Source organism: Mercenaria mercenaria, unplaced genomic scaffold (genome assembly GCF_021730395.1).
Source record: "Mercenaria mercenaria strain notata unplaced genomic scaffold, MADL_Memer_1 contig_3938, whole genome shotgun sequence".
NCBI classification, from domain to species: Eukaryota; Metazoa; Mollusca; class Bivalvia; order Venerida; family Veneridae; genus Mercenaria; species Mercenaria mercenaria.
The window spans coordinates 11554-33158 of NW_026462126.1; the positions used below are offsets into that span (position 1 = coordinate 11554).

A 21605-nucleotide genomic window follows, 5' to 3' on the forward strand; every position below is an offset into this window, starting at 1 on the left:
AAATGAAACTAATCCTTACTTTTCTGAGGTTTCAAATTGTCTACAGATGTTGAAGTACTGTTTTTGTTAGGCAGGTGATTATTATCCTGCATTAGCCTTTTAGGTAATATTTGATGGGGAAACATACATTCCCGGCCTTACATGTATACTACTACCACTTCCTACACCTATATATACTGAATTACGAGAACACTTATCACGCCATAACTTCTACGAATAAAAGATATACTAGTATGACGTCGATGATAAAGATGATGATAATGAAAATAATTTAAAAATGATGATGAAGGATGATTTAAGAAATAATTGTTATGATGATGATGACGATGATGACTTATGACTCGGTGTTCACAAGAAGCCCGTGCGTAGGTCTTTCCTACAGAGAAAGACTTCGTACTCGGTCGGTGTCTTATACATACAGGTGTAAGTCTATTGACTTCAGACACAATATCATTATTGAATCGTCAATAATTTTGCCACTATTTCTAAAATAAAAGAAAAAAATATTTTAATAAAAATTGCTTTTTACTCACAGGACGACTGCACACATCAGTTGTATGATCATAATATTATGAACGCACAGATGGATATTATTTTGTTTTATGAAATCCATCTAAAATTATACATTGTATTTACATGGATGTTGCAATATATATTTAGGCAATTTCTGAAATAACAGAAGAAACCCTTCTAAAAACTTACCACTAACAGTGTAAATAAATCAGTATGTGACAATTTGGGCTTCAATTTCTTCTTAAATATCTTTTTAAAAAGCAATGGTAGTGGTAACGTATTTTAAAGTGTGTTACGGAAAAATGTAACACTGTCTGACAAATTAAGAAGCATATTGTATTATTATAGTACAAAATAAGTAACATTAGTTATGTTTCTGGAAAATTTTCTAAATAATTGATGAATTCAACAAGGCATGTGTGATATATGTTACTCTTTTATTCAACCTTCAATAAAGTTTTAACGCGGTGTCTGCGAACATTATAGACCACATAATGATAACAACTAATTATTATCAATTTTCTTATGTAGAAAAAAGGATGATTAAAAAGGTTTTTCCAATTGGATTTTTCCAATATTTTGGCGGGCTGAATTTTTTCATTTTTTTTATAACAAATTTAAAGGCATATTTGTGTTACTTTTGTGTTTTACTGTCTTTTTGTCTGGGTTTGAGATCCATACTATGGTAAATAAACAAAAATCGGCGATATATGACCGATTGGATATTTTCAGAAAAAAATCAGATTTATTGTAAACACTTATAAACAGGATCAATAAACACCCTTAAACATAAATAGTGAATAACTATGTTTTAGTCAGTTTAAAATGGTTTAAAGGAAAAGCTAAATCCAGTTGGATTTTTTCCAATTTTAGGAGTTGGATTTTTTTCCAGCTTTTAACGTTTGAAAATTTTCCAGCTTTAAAAGTTGGATTTTTTTTCCAGCTTTAAACATTGGAAATATATCCAGCTTAAAAGATGGGACTTTTTTCCCAATTTTGAATGACTGTGGTCATTTTAAAATAAATAAAATACTTCTTTTCGAAGCATTTTTGAACTGCATTTAAATCTAATATAATTCTACTGACGGGTGAGCCATAAAATACGGTCTGTTATTTGATACCTATCTATGAATTAATATGAGTTCCAATGAAATCTGAAACGTCAATATTTTTCTAATATAATGTTGACGTCCAAATAAATATCATATAGGGCCTGCGACGTCATTTGTGACACCAGTTTCATGTATGCCAGTGCGTTTAAAAGTTCCTATAAATAGGAATTTGTACCATTCATATAGAAATGATATACTTTTGTGAATGTAGCAAAATATTTGTGCTGCATCTAGAAATGGGCACTCCATATTTCTCGGAATAACGTCGCCGAATATCCGAAGCATATTTCCAGCGTATTTTCTCAATTCTTATACAAATCTAATAACCAATAATTATTCCAAGATAGAGACTAAATACAACTTTCTTCCGTTTTATGCTATAGCGCAACAATTGTTTATCATATCGTATAAAGAAATAAATTTTGTTGTTGCGCTTCAACATGTGACATTTTTAGCCTGCCGAACGGATTCTGTTGTTTCTGTGATAAAAAAAGAGTGAAACACCAGTTTCAAGACACTAAATTTTGAGATAAAAATGGTCCAAAATACAATCCTTGTGCGACCAGTACCTTATTATCTACAAATGACTGGCCTAAAACATATGTATATTTATAAAGCGTGCGACCATATTTGTAACCATGCACTTTTTCCACAAATTTGAGCTAAATCTGGATGGATGGATGACCATTACCATTTTATATTAGTTCCGGTATCTCAGGTAAGATTTTAGACCCGGCCATCTACATGGAATTTCAAGCATTAGTTTATTTTACACAGTAATTACTCGTACGCAGGAGTCCTTCATTCTGTAATTATTATTAATAACCATTTGAATATAAATGCCTTTACAGTAAATCTACCTGTTGTAGTAAAATAAAATCTTACTAGAAACAGGCCTCTGCCACTTAGCATAGGTTTTAATACACACAAAGCGATAACACGTATTTTCGTCAAATCCTGACATAGTATTTACAAAAATATGAGGAAATGACCTTAATGTCAATCATAATGTACAATACTACTTAACTTAAATATTTCTTTAAGAAATTCATCGATTTGTAATTGAATGACAGGTCATGGATATAACCGAATTGTTTGTTTTTATTTTTTTATTCCATTTGGCGCATTTAATTTATCTAGTAGAAACATTAATAAGATGTCAGTATCTACTCGGAATGCAGGAGCGAAAAGGCTTTTTGCGGTTACGGTTGTATTTATAAAACCCGGCCCGGCCCAAACCACGGAAATAGCCGATTTCGATTGTACGGAAGCCACCAGAGACTGACGACGGAAGGCTAATATAATTAAGAATGATATCGTGTCGATATCAAGTTACATTCTGTCACATATATATTTAGAAGTTAAAGTCATTTGTTTATTTTAATATTCATAGCTTTATAGTCACGTTCTCTTGTAGACCAATAGCCAAAGTTTCTAATTTAACTGGCATTTATTAAGATCAACGATTTTCACCTGCTAAAAAATTGTAGGACAGTTCTTATTTATATTTTCTTCCCCATCCCCATCCCCCGCTAGTTTGTGAAACAGTAGGACGAGAAACACATGCAGCCGACTGTACCGACGCAGTAAAGGCCCCTTCGCCGTAGTACAAAACCATATGTCACAGAGTAGTTGCGAAAGTAGTTCATGACGTTACATTAACTAGCCTGTCTAGTTCTGTTGAAAATGTCCAGCCATGTGCTATTTCGTGGCTGCCCGTTGCACAAAATGACATGTCGATTGCCGAGCTCCATTGAGTTAAATTGAAACACCTCACCTAAACTATCTCGTTATTTTAGGTATTTGCTTATGCTCATTGAACATACGTTTCTTTAATATTACATACTTTTCTTGTAGTTCTGTAATGATGAAGTAAATTACACATTTACATTGACTAAGATGACGGTATAACCATTCCTAATTATTTTTCCGCATGTATTTGTGGATTTGTTAAGTATTGCACTGCACGACAATGTGTGACCGTGATGGTAAGCAAATGTTCAAAATTTCAAAGCCATGTATTTAATAGTTTAGACAAAATATGGAATGGTATGCGAAACCTAACTAATTTCTATGTCAAAAAGGGTCATAATTGTGCTAAAGTCGTTCTCCTAGTTATGTAGTGTTACCTACATAATTTATGTAGACTATGATGGAAAACAGTTTCAAAGCCTTATGACAACTAGGTCAGGAAAATTATGAACTGGTACGAAAAAATTAATTTATTTCTCAGTCCAGAAAGGGCAATGTTTCAACGGAAATAGTTGACAGAGTTATGTGCTCTTGCCTATTGACGGGGACCATGCTGATAAACATGTATTCAAAGTTTCAAAGCCACATGTTAATTGGTTTTGACAAAACTTTGACTTGTACGAAAACATAACCAATTTCCAAGTCCAAAAAGAGCCATAATTGAGCCAAAATAGTGGTCAGAGTTATGTACTCTTGCCTACAGATGGAAAAATATGATCCTAAACAAGTGTTTACAGTTTCAAAGCCACACGTCATATAGTTTTGACGAAACATGGACTTGAACGAAAATTGCTCCAGTTTCCAAGTCCAGAAAGGCCATAATTTAGCCAAATTAGTTGGCAGAGTTATGTACTCCTGTCTACAGATAGAAACTGTTATAACAAACAAGTGATAAAAGTTTCAAAGCCATATATGAAACAGTTTACACAAAATATGAACTGGTACGAAAAACTTAACCAAGATTTTAAAATTAAAGGGACCATAATTTCGCCAAAATCATTGATGTCGATAGAGTGATGCACCCTTGTACTGTATATGGTGATAGTACACAGGTGTGGAAAGTTTCAAAGCTTTTTGTCAAAAGATTTCGTCTAAATGAGGACTGGTATCAAAAACTTAACCAAGGTGTGATGCCGACGCCGTGGTGAGTGGGATAGTCGAGCTAAAATTGCTGCCTTATTTTACAATATATGTTCATTTGAATTCTAAATACCAGGGTAATAAGTGCTGCCAGTATACATCTTTTATCAGGTAACCCCAAATTTTTTATATTAACTAAACCTCACAAGTTGGGATTTTCAACAGCTAAGATTTCAGTAACTTTCAGATTAAAATTACAGCTCCATATTAATGTACAGTCACAGCAGTGTTTTAGTAGTAAATGAGCAAAGTAACCGAACAGTTTGAAAGTGATTTATGCACCTATCAATGTTTTGCCCCGGTGGGGGGAGAGGTGGGGAGGGGGAGGAGGGCTCGGGCAGACCCAGGGGAATTTGACATTTTCATTTTGCGGAGTCAAAATCCCCACCCTAGAGCAATGGCAATTTGTCAAAATCCCCACAGTGGGAGATGCTTTACATATCAAATGAACCGTAGATGGGCTTTCATGGACATCCATGAATTTATATAAGGTTATTGCCTTTTCACATACAATCATTAAAAGGTAATAAGTCAGCCAGTTTCAATTCAATTTTATTACATTTGTATATTAAAAAGTTCACATTTCACATGACAAAGTCATGAAATGCCTTTGCCTCTTCTGCCTTCCAAACCTTGATATACTAACTGTGTTACCTGAAACAGAGGTCGTTAAAATTGTACACAAAGTCAATGAATGTTTTATATATACATTTAAAGAAGAGCATTGCCTAATGGGGGCAGATGTTAACACCCGACAGTGTTTGCCCATAAAGGGCAAGGTCACCTGGGAGTCAACCTTAAATAGGTCAATGTGAAGGTCTTTCACCAAGGGTTATTGTGTCCAAATGTCTTTCAAATCTTTTAAATTTTATATTCAATATGCCTCGAACTCGAGTGAGAGCGTATTATAATTAAAATATTTACAAAAAGACCCGTTAAAACGGCAACTTTATGACAACTAATCATAATCTGAGAGCGGGTAGGTATTGGAGGGAGCCTCTGTCCATATAAAGTGTGTGTGTGTGGGGGGGGGGGGGGTCACGGGGGTCTCTCCACTGGATTTTTTTAAATACATGTATGAAATGGTAGCCTCTGCTGCTTTTACTGGTGGGGCACTCTCCTAATTATAGGATGGTCAGGGGGTCTCCCCCTTAAAATTTTTGAAATGCAGGCATGAAATGGTGGCATCTGGTGCATTTTGAGGTAATGGAGAGGTTACTGCCTTCGTTATAGGAAGGTCAAGGGTCTCCCTTGAACAGTTTTTAAACACAGGTATGAAATGGTGGCCTCCGGTGCATTTGGGGGGGGGGGGGGGTGTCACAGACCCGGATCATGAAATATTTGACTGGGGGACACCAGTTTAGAACGAAAATGGCACTGCCGAGGCACATAGCGCCGAGAGAGGGTAATAACGGGAGCGGGAACTTATGCAATGTTAGGGGGTCACGGACGTCTCCCACTTGGAAATTTTTGAAATACATGTATGAAATGGTGGCCTCAGGGGCATTTACTGACTACTCCTTTCATTTTAGGGGGTCAGGGGGGCTCTGTCCTCGGTAATTTGTGAAGTACAGGTATGACATGGTGAGCCCTGGTGCATTTTTAGGACTAAATTTTTAGGTAATGGAGGAGTAACTCCCCTCTGGATGGGAGTGGGGTTCAGGGGGCTCTCCTCTTGGAAAATTTTGAAATATAGGTATGAAATGGCGGCCTCTGCTGCGGTTCTGGGTCCAACTATTGAGAGAATATTATTCCTTTGCCAAAATAGTTTGATATAGTGTAACCGGTTGAAAATTTGGTATCTTTAACCTTACTTGTTCATATTGTATGATTTAGTGGTCTCTGACCATGTTTAAATAGAGTTCCTTCCCTTTGACCAAATATTTCTGTTTTTATCCATTAGAGTTACCTTACTTGGAATAATTCCCGCTATAGGTGGCGTTTTCAGTTATTTTGCACAGAAGGCTTGTTGAAAACATGGAAAGGGGTTGCAAAGTTTTGTGCTCGTTGTTTTAAATTAAGTTTTAAGGTCCTTATTGGAATAAATTATGGTTAGTATCATTTGCATTTGTTTTGCAATTGCATGGTCTATGCTTGCAGTAAATTATTATGTATTTGATTTTGTAAAACATGCATTTGCTTTACTTTAGAAATCTGGAATTTTGAGTAAGAATGCTAAAGTTCAAGATCGCAGCATTATTCTTTAATTAACTGTAACTTTCATGACTGTCACAGAGCATTCATATATTTTACACTGTTTCACCATTGTTTGCAGTAACCTGGGTATTATGTGGTAACCGCTGCTTGGCTGTTTTTCTAAGTAACCAGCACCAGTCAGAGAGAATGAGTGAAAGTGTAGACATGACGTTCATTCCATAAATGGTAAGTTTCATGTATAATGTGTATTATTTACTTTGTATTGTGTACCGTATTGTATTGTTCTATTTTCTGTTTATATGTTCTATTTATAGTGCAATTTATTAATGGCCACTAGATCCATTGATTAAAGCATGTAATAAGATGTTTAAATGAATATGCCATATTGTGTTTATTATTATACATGTATATTTATGAGGCTTACGTATATGTATTTCAGGACGTGATTATCATTCTACACGTTTAACTTTGATTCTACGATGTACGTTATGGCCTTTTAAGTGTTCTACAATGTATTAGCTTAGCAAGTATTATTAAAGGAACTGTGAACCTACCCTCGGTTTAGTCGTTTCTACAAAACAGATCTTTATAGACAGTTTATAAACAAATAAACAATAATGCCAAAAAGGTTTGTCAGAAATGCCCAAGTTACATTTGGCGCCCAACTACAGATACAGTTTCAATAATATCATCAATACTTGCTAGTTAATTCACATTTCAACTGGAAATACGTCGAGGCAAGTTCAAGATGTCAACTTCAACATCTGGAAAAAAACTTTGGCCAGGTGGATATTACAGAAACAATCGTATTTTCTTAAGTCGAGGGGGAGAGTTCATCAACACAAAGTCGTTTTCATACAAAAGAACGTGATATTACAGAAACAGCCGTATTTTCTTAAGTCGTGGGGGAGAGTTCATCAACATAAAGACGTTTCATTCAAACAAACTGGGTTTTTTTCATTTTAGACGTGTACATGGAATCGGTTCCATGCAGTTGTGAGCCAGGACTCGTGCAGGACTTCTGCAGTATATAGAATTTTATCTGTGAAATTTTAACAATTAGTACCACTACTGAGTACTGTAGTTTATTAGACTTCTAAAGAGTATTTCTTCCTACATCAACCGTAGATTCAAGGACTGAATGTCTGTAGTGCTGTGACTACAAATCTGGAGTGTTTCAGTAACAGTAACTTCGTAAATAAACTTGTGTTGAATAACTTCATTAAAACAAGTTGGAATAGACAGTATATACAGAGACAATGACATTATATCGTGAGTGGTCTAGTGGTCAGTATTATATAAAGGTTCCACAGTTCAACAGATATGTGAGTATGAAAAGCTTGTAGTATGAAAGATACTTTCACAAATTAATTGCATGATAAATATCTTGCTTAACTTTTGGTAAAGGGACTTCTTACACTAATTTCATCATATCATACTTCTTCAACATAAAACCTCAATTCTAACCATTTTCATAATCATATATGCTGCTATTTTGAATATTTCATGTCCGTTAAATATTAGTTGACATGGTTTAGATACCGTCAAATACATTTTTCAGTTGTGTTTTGATTTGAACTGTTGATTAATACACAAATTGACCTCATTTTTCATCTGTTGAATACATTTGGAGGTTCTTCCAAGTTCATTGTGTTCAGATTCTGTCAAATTTATACAGAGTCCAGCAATGTTTTGATTTGATTTGGTGATCAATACACAATTTGACCCCAGAATAGATTTGAAGTTGTTCTACCAGGTTCATTCAGTACAAGCAATTTTGATTGGTTACAGTTATCAGGTGTCTCAATTTGATTGGTTGACCTTTATTGAAATCATTGATTGACCTTGGGAACAGCTGACATGTGACTTTACTATTTTTCCATATTTGGAAATTTTAGTAAAACCTACACAGGTAGTTTATAAATAGTAACAACATATTAGATTAGTAAATATTGGAGAAATACCCTGGAGCGATATTGATTTTCCTACAAGGTAAGTATAGTATATGGTATTGGATAAAGAATAAAGAAGTGATAGTATTATTGTATTGTTGTGTGTTTGTTTATTGATTTAATCATTTGCAGGTCTGATGTAAATGTGTATTTAAATAGATATTGGTTGAAATATACATTGTCAATTGTCAGGTCATTACACAGATATTTTCAAGGTTACATTGAGTGAAGGTCAACATATATTTTAAGAACAGAGTTACTTAACTGACAGTGTTAGACATTTAATCTTTATTTAAGTCATAATTGACTTAATTGAAATTAAATTATACATAAAATAATACTACAATTGAACTTTGTCAATTTTGATAAAATTATTTACTACAATTGAACTTTGTCAATTTTAACTTTAATTACCAGTATTATTTCATTACTGTACTCAGGCAATTGAACTTCGGTGTTCGTTTTGAATTTTTTGAAATAATTTATTTGATTTTTAATTAAGATTTTTTGAATCTTAACTTGTATTCGTGGGGTACATTTATGTTTGATTTATTGATATGAGGTATTTAGTGAGGACTTAGATACTGTAAACACATTAGTGAAAAGTGACATTGTGTGAAGAGATTTAGTGAAGAATTATATACAGTGAAGACATTTGTGAAAAGTGACATTATGTGAAGAGGTAAGTGAAGTATATAGTAAATACTTAAATATATTAGATGTAGTGAAGACATTTGTGAATAGTGAACTTGTGTGAATAAATTAGTGAAGACTATTTAAATAATTTTTGTTCAAGAACATTAGCGAAGTCTTGCGTGAAGATTATTTAAGTGAATTTGTGTGAAACGATAGGTGAAGTAAATAAATAAGTTAGAATAACTTGTGTGAAGTTTAGTGAAAAGGTGTGAAGAATTTAGTGAAGACTTGAAATAAATTAAAATAAATTCTTGTGTAGTGGTACTATGGTACTGTACATTATTTAACATTGATTTTAAGAGCATAAATTGTTCTATACTTATTGGTTGCTATGGAAACATTGTGCAATTAAACATTTATTGAGAGGGTGGAGTACATAGCCCAGACCCAGTTCAAATAAATCTTTATGAATTGTCAATAGCCTTTTGTTGTGACAACTATTTGAACAAATACTTTGTTTGTGAAATGTGTGCACTTTGCAACATTGTATGCAATAAATAAATTAGTATTGCAGTTGAATTAGTGCAATAGTGAAGTAACTTTTGAGAAAAGTTAATTCAATTAAAGATTATATAATTATATAAAGGATTGACCTTGACTAGTTGGTGTATTGACACACAGTGCAATAGTGTCACATGTGTAATAACATGATGTTCACTTAAAATTTTTATAGTAAAGTCATTATAGTATTTTAGACTTTAGACTGTTGTGTGCAAAGGGATTTATAGAGAGCTATTGCTCAAGTGACCTATATACCTGACTATGATTAGTACATAGTTGATGGAGGAGTGTTAAGATAGTAATTTGTACTTGAATCATTAAATAACCTACCGATATAAATGGTTATATTATAGTGACAGGTATACAAAGTTGGTCTATATTTATTTATTAAAGAGACTCATATAAGGATATACAGGAGTATTTAAACCCTGAATAAAGTGTAGAAAAGTGTTTGTATTTCACTTTAGTGATTTTATACCAGTGACCTGATAGTTAAACTCATTAGTGCCATTTAAAAACATAAGTGGCATATATATTTATACACTTAGTGATCTAGGTGTGAAAAAGGGTTGGTGCAAAGGTTTATGAAAAATTTTTACAACATATATTTAACAGATTTTTATTAAATGTGTTTGTGTTTGTATTAGTCTAGTTTGTATTAGTACATTAGTAAACTTACCATCATACCTTTAGTGAAGTAGAATTGAAAACATATATTTTAATAATGGGAACCAAGGAAGACGGTACTTCTGAAATAAAGGAAGAAGCTGGTGCTACAGGTATATCTGGCATATCTGAGGAAGATGAAAAGTTATTGAAAGCCTTTCATAGCTTACATGTCAAACCAACAATAGAAACACCAGAGGATTTGATAAGTTTTATGAAGAAATATGGTACTTTAAAGTCAAAAACATTGGGGACTGAGGTAGACATAAAGACTACCACTGAAACTAGTACAACAGAGCCGACACATGAGATGGGAGCTACAGGTGGAGCCACAGCCAGTGGGCATGACACATATATTAAAACCGCATCTTACCATTTTCCAAAGATTTCTACTTTTGGGGGAGATAGTGGTAAAGGAGATGTTACTTGGGAATGTTTTAAATTTGAAGTGGAGGCATTGTTGGCGGATGGCGTTTTTACACAAGAACAAATATTGCATGGGATAAGAAGGTCAGTGAAAGGCGAAGTAGCTGAAATTATTAGAAGGCTAGGAATAGATGCGACAATACACCAGATTTTGGACAAACTAGACAGCACATACGGAAACATCGAAACAACTGAATCGATTATGAGAAAATTTTATAACTGTACACAACAACAACAAGAGTCGGTCACCAGTTTTGCGTCCAGATTAGAAAATTATTTGACAAAGCAGTGTTACTGAAAGGAATAAATAAAACAGATAGCAATATTTTAAAAGGAGTTTTGTATCAAGGTTTAAGGAAGGAGATTAAAGATCAGGCTGCTTACAAATATGAAACCATTCTTGATTATGACAGATTTAAGATAGAAATTAGAAAGATAGAGGCAGATACGAAGGATGAAGGTGATGAAAAGAAGAAACCATGCAAACCTGCAGTGATACAACCAGAAAAGAATGATATGACAGAGGTCAAAGATTTATTGAAAAAATTAAATGAAAGAGTACATAAATTAGAAGAACAGAAGAACAACAATGAAGAAACTTTTTTAGAAAGGGGTGCACAGTACAGACCTTATAACAGTCGAGGGACAAGGTGGAATGGAAGCAATAGAGGATTTACAAGATACAACAACAGAGGGTACAACAATCGAGGTAATAGAGGTGGAAGAGGTGACTATACACCCAGTAGACCGACAGCAAACACTACATTTTCGCCAACCTGTTACAGATGTAATAAAAGGGGACATTACCAATATAACTGCCCAAACTATGCGGGATCGAACCCGTGCACGTCCGACAGTACTAAAGATCCCAAATTAGTAGGTGATGTTAATGAAGTTAACATAAGTGTAAATAAAATTGGTGTCTCTGCATTACTAGATACAGGATCATGTGTTAGTTTGATCTCTGAGTCATTTTACAAAGAACATTTGTCTGACGTAGAGTTAGAACCCCTTACTGGTGTATTGAATATTGAATGTGCTGATTGACAGCAGCTTCCTTATTTAGGTTGTATAGAGGTAGAATTGAGTATTGATACTGGTTTAGATAATGCTAAGCCCCAACAGTGTATATTTTTGGTGTCACCAGATACTAAGTATTCAAGCAAAACTCCAGTGATATTAGGAACCAATATTCTGCAGACTTTACTTCAAGACTGTAAGGATTTATATGGTTCACAATTTCTACAGAAAGCAAAACTGCATACGCCATGGTTTCTTAGTTTTAGAGCAATGGTTGTTAGAGACAAAACTTTAAAAAGGAACAAAGATAGATTGGCCATAGTTCGAAGCGCCATGCCAGATAAGATATTGTTAAAACCAAATGAGACAAAAAATGTTAGAGCATATGCTGATAAGAAAATGAATTATCAAAGGACTAATGCTATTATCCAAGAAACAGAAGACTGCTATTCCATCTTTTATTGATGTGACACCTGCCATTGTTGATTATGATTACAACAACAATAACAGTGAGTTCATTGTTACCTTGTCAAATATCACCACATCTACGGTTACTATTTCACCAAGATCCATACTTGCGGAATTACAGCCCGCGAATCTTACAGAAGATGTAATCAAAAGACATGAAGAAATTGATTTGGACAGAAAGAGAGAACAAGTAGTAAATGAACTTAATTTAGATGAGGACAACATTTTAGATAAAGAACATAAACAACAGTTAAAACAACTGCTTTTAAAACATAAGGACATATTTTCTACAGGTGACACAGACATTGGGCAATGTGACAGAGTAAAACACAGAATAGACTTAACAGATGAAATACCCTTTAAGATGAGACATAGAAGGATACATCCAAATATGGTGGAGGAAGTAAGGCAACACTTAGAGCAGTTACTGTCATGTGATATAATCAGGCCATCAAAGTCACCGTATGCTTCACCGGTTGTTCTTGTACGAAAGAAAAACGGCAAACTTCGAATGTGCATAGATTATAGAATTCTTAATTCAAAAACGGTACGAGACTCTTACGCATTACCAAGAATCGAGGAAGTATTTGATTGTTTAAATGGTGCCCAATATTTTAGCACCATAGACATGACATCTGGATACCATCAGATGGAGATAGAAGAAGAACATAAACCAAGGACAGGATTTACAGTAGGAGCTTTGGGTTTCTGGGAATTTAATAAACTCCCATTTGGTCTTACGAACGCACCAGCTAGCTATCAGCGCTTAATGGAAGAATGTCTCGGAGAACTAAATATGAACATATGTGTTATATACTTGGATGATTTAATAATATTCAACAAAACCTTTGAAGAACACTTAGAAAACATTGACAAGGTATTTACTAGATTAAAAGAATTCAACCTTAAGTTGACAGCAGAAAAATGTTCCTTTTTTCAAAAGAAAGGTATCATTCCTAGGACATGTTGTAAGCAGTGAAGGCATTGAAACTGACCCATCTAAGATAGAACGAATACGTAACTGGCCTACACCTTTAAACCATACCAACTTCGAAGCTTTCTTGCTTTCGCAGGATACTACAGACGTTTTATAAAAGATTTTAGCAAAATCACTAGGCCGTTAAATGACCTGCTACCACCAATAACTTCCAAAAGAGGCACAAAGAGGAATCAGAAGGAATGGAAATGGACACAAGAAGAACAGGATGTTTTCGACAAGCTGAAGGTTATCTAGTCATCCCCGCCTATATTAGCATATCCGAACTTTGATCTTCCTTTCGAACTTCACACGGACGCTAGCACCAAAGCATTGGGAGCAATACTTTATCAAGAACAGAATGGTCACAGGCGTGCTATTTCTTATGCAAGTCGTTCACTTAGTAAATCTGAACAGAATTACTCCGCATTCAAATTGGAGTTTCTTGCACTTAAATGGGCTGTTACTGAAAATTTTTCTGACTATCTCATGAACTGTCATTTTTCAGTTTTAACTGATAACAACCCATTGACATACATATTAACTTCTGCTAAATTGGATGCGACTGGGCAACGATGGGTTTCCGCATTGGGAAACTTTTCGTTCGATATCACTTACCGAAGTGGTCGAAATAATATTGATGCTGATGCACTCAGTCGCTATCCACATGACAGATTAATCAATGAACCAGAAACAACAAAGATTGATAAAAGCACAGTTAATGCCATATGTCATACCATATCACCGCCTGTCATTGAAATTTTACCAACATTCAGCATAAACATACTAGATGCAACAGAAGATCCTGGACAGCCTCTCGCACAGATAGAGATGAGAGAAATCAGGAGGGCACAAAGACAAGATAGCCTAACAGATAGATGGAGAATAGCAACAATCGATCAAGCAATGCCTGTACAGGACTTTAGTAAAGAAGACAACATCATGAAAATACAATTCAAGAATTTCATAATGAAGAGAGGGATTTTATTTAGAAAATTACATGAAAATCAGGAAATAATAGAGCAACTGGTACTTCCAAAATGCTACAGAGATCAAGTATTAAGAGGTCTGCATAATGACGTTGGTCATCCAGGTAAGGAAAGGACAATGAGATTGTTACGAGAAAGATTTTATTGGCCTGGAATGTCGGTAGACGTAGACCAATGGATTTCCAAATGTGACAGGTGCTTGAGGAGAAAGAGCTCAGTACATAGTAGAGCTCCACTCATAAATGTAAACACGACCTACCATCTTGAGTTAGTCTGTTTAGATTTCTTGACACTTGAACCAGCCAAAGGAGGCATAGCAAATGTCTTAGTAATCACAGACCATTTCACTAAATTTGCCATGGCTGTGCCCACAAAAATTCAAACTGCTAAGACAACTGCTGAGACTTTCTACAACAATTTTATTGTTCATTATGGTTCACCAACAAGACTTCACTCTGATCAGGGAGCAAATTTTGAAAGCGAAATCATCAAGGAGTTATGTAAACTTACTAATATTCAGAAGAGTCATACTTCAATTTACCACCCGCAAGGCAATTCAGGACCAGAAAGATTCAATAGAACATTACTGGACATGCTAGGAACTCTTGAAAATTCACAAAAGGCAGACTGGAAGAAATATGTGAATCATCTTGTCTATTGCTATAACTGTACTCCTCATGAATCTACACGAGTTGCACCATTTGAAATCATGTTTGGTCGAAAACCCCGACTTCCTATAGATACACTTTTTGAACAAGCAAATGATAGTCTTGTAAACAAAGGTACAAAAGAATACATTATGGATCTCAAGGAAAAAATGTTAAAAACTAGGAGGATTGTTGATGATTATGTGTCAAAAGCAAAGAAGAAACAAAAGAAATATTATGACACTAAGGCAAAAGCTGCAAGAATAGAAGTTGGTGATAAGGGTTGGTTAAAGCGTTATCATTTGAGGGTAAACACAAGATTGCTGACAAATTTGAAGAAGATGTGTACTCCGTAATTGAACAAGTAAAAGACAATATTCCAGTCTACAAGGTTAAGTCTGATGTATCTGGTAGAGTGAAAACCTTGCACAGAAACCATTTATACCTGTTAGAACATCAGGAAAATATAAATGGTGATAATCAAGAAGTAGATATTGTTGAAAATGAGGATGCATCCAGTGTGAAAGAAGAGAATGGTATTGATAGGTGTGACGTCACGGAAATTGAAGAAGAGTCTGAGTCTGATGATGACACAGGTGATCTTGTAGTATTCACAAGATCAGGGGACGCCCATAATCCTGTAGTAGTCAAGGACAAAGTTCTAAAGGAAAGAACAGAAAATAAGAAGGTGAGTATTGATATGCCAATTGATTTAATTTCAGATAAGGATACTAGTCCTAAGGATGATGGAAAGAAGAAGGAAGTTAAATCACCTGAAGGTGCAGAGGTTTCAGAAACAGAAAAAATAGTGATCGTCAGAACAGATGATACAGGAACAGATGAAACAGAAGAATTAGTAACCGTCAGTATAGATGAAACAGAGGAAGTGACTATCCCAGAATCAGAAGATACAGATACAGAAGATATTGAAACAACAACAAATAGAGAAACAGAAAACACCAAGACAGAAGGCAATGATTTAGATGATGAAGAGAGTCAGGAGAAAGACATCCGGACACAAACAACTCCTATTGCAGCAGAACAAAGGGAAACACCACCTTAAGAACCGCCTAGACCTCAACCTAAACCAAGACGTGTAGCAAGAGATAGAAAACGTCCTAAACATTTAGAGGACTACCAGTTATATAGTGTCGTACCTAGGCCACAGGATCCAAGATTTCAAGCCCTGAGACAGGTAATGGAGTCAGGAGTATTGGACACATTAGATAGTGAAATGGCCAGGAGATTAGTCAACAGTATTTTTCAGTAAAGTGTATTATTGCTGTAAAACTTTTGTTGACATTGTAAATATTTGCTTATTCTGGTAATGTCATTCATGTATGAATTTTATTATTATTTTTATCAGATTGCTATGTACAATTGTTTTTAACAAATATTGAACATTAAGCCCAAAAGGAACGATATTAATGCTTTGTAATTGTTGTGAGGACACAATTTCAAAATAAGGGGAGACAATCAACAATGATAAGGTAAGGATACGTAAGTTACGCATTGAAACAAGGTAGAAGTATATCTTATATGTAGATATGTAGTGGATATGTAATTCAAATGTAGAAGTTGAATATATCTCGTATGTAGATATTTTATTGCAGTTAATAGTATGGTAGCTGTAATTTAAAATGCTGACATAAGCATTTTTTGACAACTGACAGATATTGACTGTTTGGTATATGTTGAAAATAGTTTGACTTTATAATGACGGGACGTCATTTCTCAGGCCAGGGAAATATGTAACCGGTTGAAAATTTGGTATCTTTAACCTTACTTGTTCATATTGTATGATTTAGTGGTCTCTGACCATGTTTTGATAGAGTTCCTTCCCTTTGACCAAATATTTCTGTTTTTATCCATTAGAGTTACCTTACTTGGAATAATTCCCGCTATAGGTGGCGTTTTCAGTTATTTTGCACAGAAGGCTTGTTGAAATCATGGAAAGGGGTTGCAAAGTTTTGTGCTCGTTGTTTTAAATTAAGTTTTAAGGTCCTTATTGGAATAAATTATGGATAGTATCATTTGCATTTGTTTTGCAATTGCATGGTCTATGCTTGCAGTAAATTATTATGTACTTGACTTTGTAAAACATGCATTTGCTTTACTTTAGAAATCTGGAATTTTGAGTAAGAATGCTAAAGTTCAAGATCGCAGCATTATTCTTTAATTAACTGTAACTTTCATGACTGTCACAGAGCATTCATATCTTTTACACTGTTTCACCATTGTTTGCAGTAACCTGGGTATTATGTGGTAACCGCTGCTTGGCTGTTTTTCTAAGTAACCAGCACCAGTCAGAGAGAATGAGTGAAAGTGTAGACATGACGTTCATTCCATAAATGGTAAGTTTCATGTATAATGTGTATTATTTACTTTGTATTGTGTACCGTATTGTATTGTTCTATTTTCTGTTTATATGTTCTATTTATAGTGCAGTTTATTAATGGCCACTAGATCCATTGATTAAAGCATGTAATAAGATGTTTAAATGAATATGCTATATTGTGTTTATTATTATACATGTATATTTATGAGGCTTACGTATATGTATTTCAGGATGTGATTATCATTCTACACGTTTAACTTTGATTCTACGATGTACGTTATGGCCTTTTAAGTGTTCTACAATGTATTAGCTTAGCAAGTATTATTAAAGGAACTGTGAACCTACCCTCGGTTTAGTCGTTTCTACAAAACAGATCTTTATAGACAGTTTATAAACAAATAAACAATAATGCCAAAAAGGTTTGTCAGAAATGCCCAAGTTACAATAGGTCATTTCTCAGCAAACTGGGGAGTGGGTGGCGAGTCCCTTGGACCGGCCCTGAATTCGGGCCTGGGTCAGGGGGCTCTCCCCATGGAAATCTTTTAAATACAGGCATAAAATGGTGGCCTATGGTGCATTTTGAGGTAATGGAGGGTTACTCCCCTCATTATAGGGGGTCAGTGGTCTCTCCCATGGACGTTTTTTAATACAGGTATGAAATTTTGGCCTCTTGTGCGATTCTGGGTCTAAATTTTGAGAATATATAAAACCTTTGCCAAAAAAGTAGGGTGCATCTTTGATGAGTATAGGCCACTTCTCAGCCGACTGTGGGGTGGGGCCCTTGGCCCGGCCCTAGAGTCTAGGGGTCCGCTTACCGGACCACAACCTTCCTTCTTATAATGAAATTTAGGGGGTGGGGGATTCTTAGAGGGATAATAATCTAATAATCTATTTAGTTTTGCCTAACCCGTGAAAGAACTCTAATCTGAAGAAAAAACATCATTTGACATGTTCACTAGGTCAGTATGTATGAAATAGGGCCTGAACTCGTAAAATTTCCCTCGTAACATAGAGAAAATACATGACAAAATATAAAACCATGAGACATAAATTGGTATCGGGCCTAAGAATATAAGAAGGAAACTAGTCTGTCTGCAATTCTGACATTTTTGTTTCTTTAACGAATCGGATCTCTGTCGTCTTTCATGCGATCATAGTTGTCTCCCCTATCATTTCAGCTGTGTCAAATACCCCCCCCCCCCCCCCCCCGGGATCTGAAAGTCGGCCAAAGTCTATTTCCCGGGACTCAGCACCATTCTTTTTGTCACCTAATTCCCACCTATCGGGAAAAGCCTTCTGTCAAAAGTCCCGTGTATGCCCGCCGCCCCCACCCCCACCCCCTCGGGAGAAAACATTAATAGATGCATTATGACTTTACAAAGGCTTGGCAATTTGAAATTCGGTTCTGAAGATTATGGACATGAGTGAGTGAGGGAAAGGGCTTCATGTTTAAGTAGAGCTGATTGTTGAATCACTTTCCTCATAACGTCAAACAATGGCATTATTCTTAACTCAGTGACACACGGACTTTTATTCACTCACATTCTTCCTGTTCGTCATCAGATAAATAAATCTCAAGTTGATTTTCCTAAAATGAATGATACCTAACCCAAACAATTCACTAAATGATTGTATTTAAGTGTATAGTATTCGAACTTATAAGTATTTATAACGTTTATTTTGAAAAATGAAAATCTAATGCTAAAAGGGCGTAAGTGGTAGATACACCATTCATGATCATTTTTCTCGAAATTTCTTGGTGATATCTGCTACTTATTACCTTATAGCGTGAAATATATTTCTGTATGCCCATAAAACAAAACGGTGATAAATAGTAGTTAACATTTTTTTACCACTCCAAATTACATGTTTTACTTATCGCCTTTTAACAAAACCTTATAGCAAGGCTTGTAATAATGATATGGGCTTGGGACCAAGATCAATACATGCGCACCGGTCTCTAGTATTTAAAAATGTAAATTTTCAAAAAGGTGTTAACTACCACTTCTTATATATTCTTATTTCCTTATATCACTATGCCCTCGATATATTCATACGTTATATAATTTTGAATCGTAAAAAGATACTTTATTCACAAAAGTACAGTGTATTTTATTGGACACAATTTTTTTTACATGAAAGTACGGTGTACTCTACGGAACACTTAGTTTTACATAACAAGGCATCACTTTAATTGAATATTGTGTTTCTACAGATATTCTAGTATCTTGAATCTTGTGTCCCAGATATATTTAGCATAGTCATGTTCCAGGCAGAGACTACAGCTGACCTTACAGTTATAGGGGAAGCAGAGTTGCAGTACCTTGTAGACCAGATACGGAAGTCTGACAGGTACAACATCACGCCCTGCCCTACTAGTACTCCTATCCTGACTGTTCATGGCAGACCCCTTGAACATGATACTCCCACACCTATAAGAGACTACAACAGAAGGAACACAGCTATTAATCCAGCTCTGCCCCTCTTCCAGGACCACCGCCCCCTCCTGCTGCTGCATTATATCCATCCTATCTTGACTCATCAGTTACTGTTACACATACACGTCTTATACGCGGTACATGTACCCGCTACACATTTTATTGGAAGCCATTCGTAATATTCTTAAGGGAAAGGCACGCACTGTTCTTTTACATTTAGGTGAATGGGCTTTCATATCAGATATCATGTCGGAACTTGAAGCCATATATGGTATGTTGCAACTTCAGAGCGTTTTAAGAGTTTTATTGTGCAAAGCAGGAAAAGAACGAGTCTGTCGCTGAATATAGTCTTGGTTTAGAGCAGCTTCTGAGGAATGCCAACTTAATCTTGGACCGGTATACCAAGAATGATATGCTCCGGAATCGTCTTTGGACAGGACTTTGGGATAATGAGCTTAGGAATGCCACCCGTTATAGGTAGGAGTCTAATTTAGACTTTAACATCCTTAGGAGACAGCTTGGACAAACTGAACAGAACTTTAAAACACACAAACCAGCTTCACCTGTTACTACATATCTTCCTGTCCCAGTTACTACATATCCTCCTGACCCTGTTACTACATTTTCTCCTGTCCCTCCTGTCCCTATTACTGCATTTTCTCCTGTTCCTTCTGTCCCCATTACTCAAAGTAAACCTGTCCAGGAGGACTTGATGAAGAATTAAACCATATGGATATATTACTGGTATGTATGTCCAATTAATAGTACATATCAAATGTCCGTCAGATTTTCAGGATACCGACGGCAAACGTCCAAAGAAGGCTTTATCACGAAATTGGAACATGTTTTGGTGCTTGGATACCTTTGTCTTCTGCGCCGCAACAATGCACTTTGGCGAAGATCTGGTCACCTTAAGTCATTGATTAAATTGCAATTTTTAGAATGTTTAAGCTGTCCGTAAATTGGCACTGCTGTAATCCCAGCGTCAAGGTGGACATGAAGATAAATTAAACCATGTATAGATATTGCTGGTACGTATGTCCAAGCACTAATAACAATCACATTCCCGAGGAATTTTCAGGATACTGACGGCATACTGTATTTTGCGCCGAAACGATGCACTTAAGGTAGTTCTGAACATTTGGTTCGAAATTTTTCTACAATGTAGAATTTGATACTAAACTCTGATATTTCATAACTTCAGAATATACCTAGAAAATTCAGCAAATAAAAAGGATAGGGTCGCGTGCTTGATTTTTTTGCAAAATTTGGACCCCTAGCCATATTTCAGAATCTTCGGAGACTATGGGAAAATCATTATTGTCATAACATTTTCCCGAATAGAAAATTTTCTACAATGTTAATTTTGATGAAACTTATCACAGTTGTAAATAAACGTATGGCCTATAATTTGGTGAAATTAAATATATAGATATTTGACCATGATTAAAGTGAACCGACATTTCACGCTAATTTTAAGACATCATTTTGATCATTTAACGTGTCAGATGTTTAAATATCATATTTTGACTTATGAAATATAGCAACAGTACCATTGTAATAAACTTTCTCATAGATTTCAATTACTAATAATTGATAAAATGATTTTCATTTCCGTACGCCGAATCCAGGCTTTATTCTACGTTTTCCGGATAAATGAAGTTACGCCATCACCTCCGGTTTATCAAATGTGCAGAACAACCTTAAGCAAAGATTTAGTCACCTGAATATGTAATCGTTGGAATCTTAATGAGATGCAAAATGAAAATATTTTAAGCAATATATGCAGGTTATGTATTCTGCGCCAACGAAGA

The 21605-nt window shown here is 35.2% G+C and overlaps 1 protein-coding gene across 1 annotated transcript; it reads left to right on the top strand.

The window, feature by feature from the left end:
* Positions 1-10467: 10467 nt before the first annotated feature.
* Positions 10468-11962, top strand: LOC128553555 (uncharacterized). Its single transcript, XM_053534737.1, has 2 exons — positions 10468-11203; positions 11329-11962. Exons 1-2 carry the CDS (start codon positions 10548-10550, stop codon positions 11960-11962), a joined length of 1290 nt encoding a protein of 429 aa, XP_053390712.1. The 5' UTR covers positions 10468-10547.
* The last annotated feature ends 9643 nt before the right edge of the window (positions 11963-21605 follow it).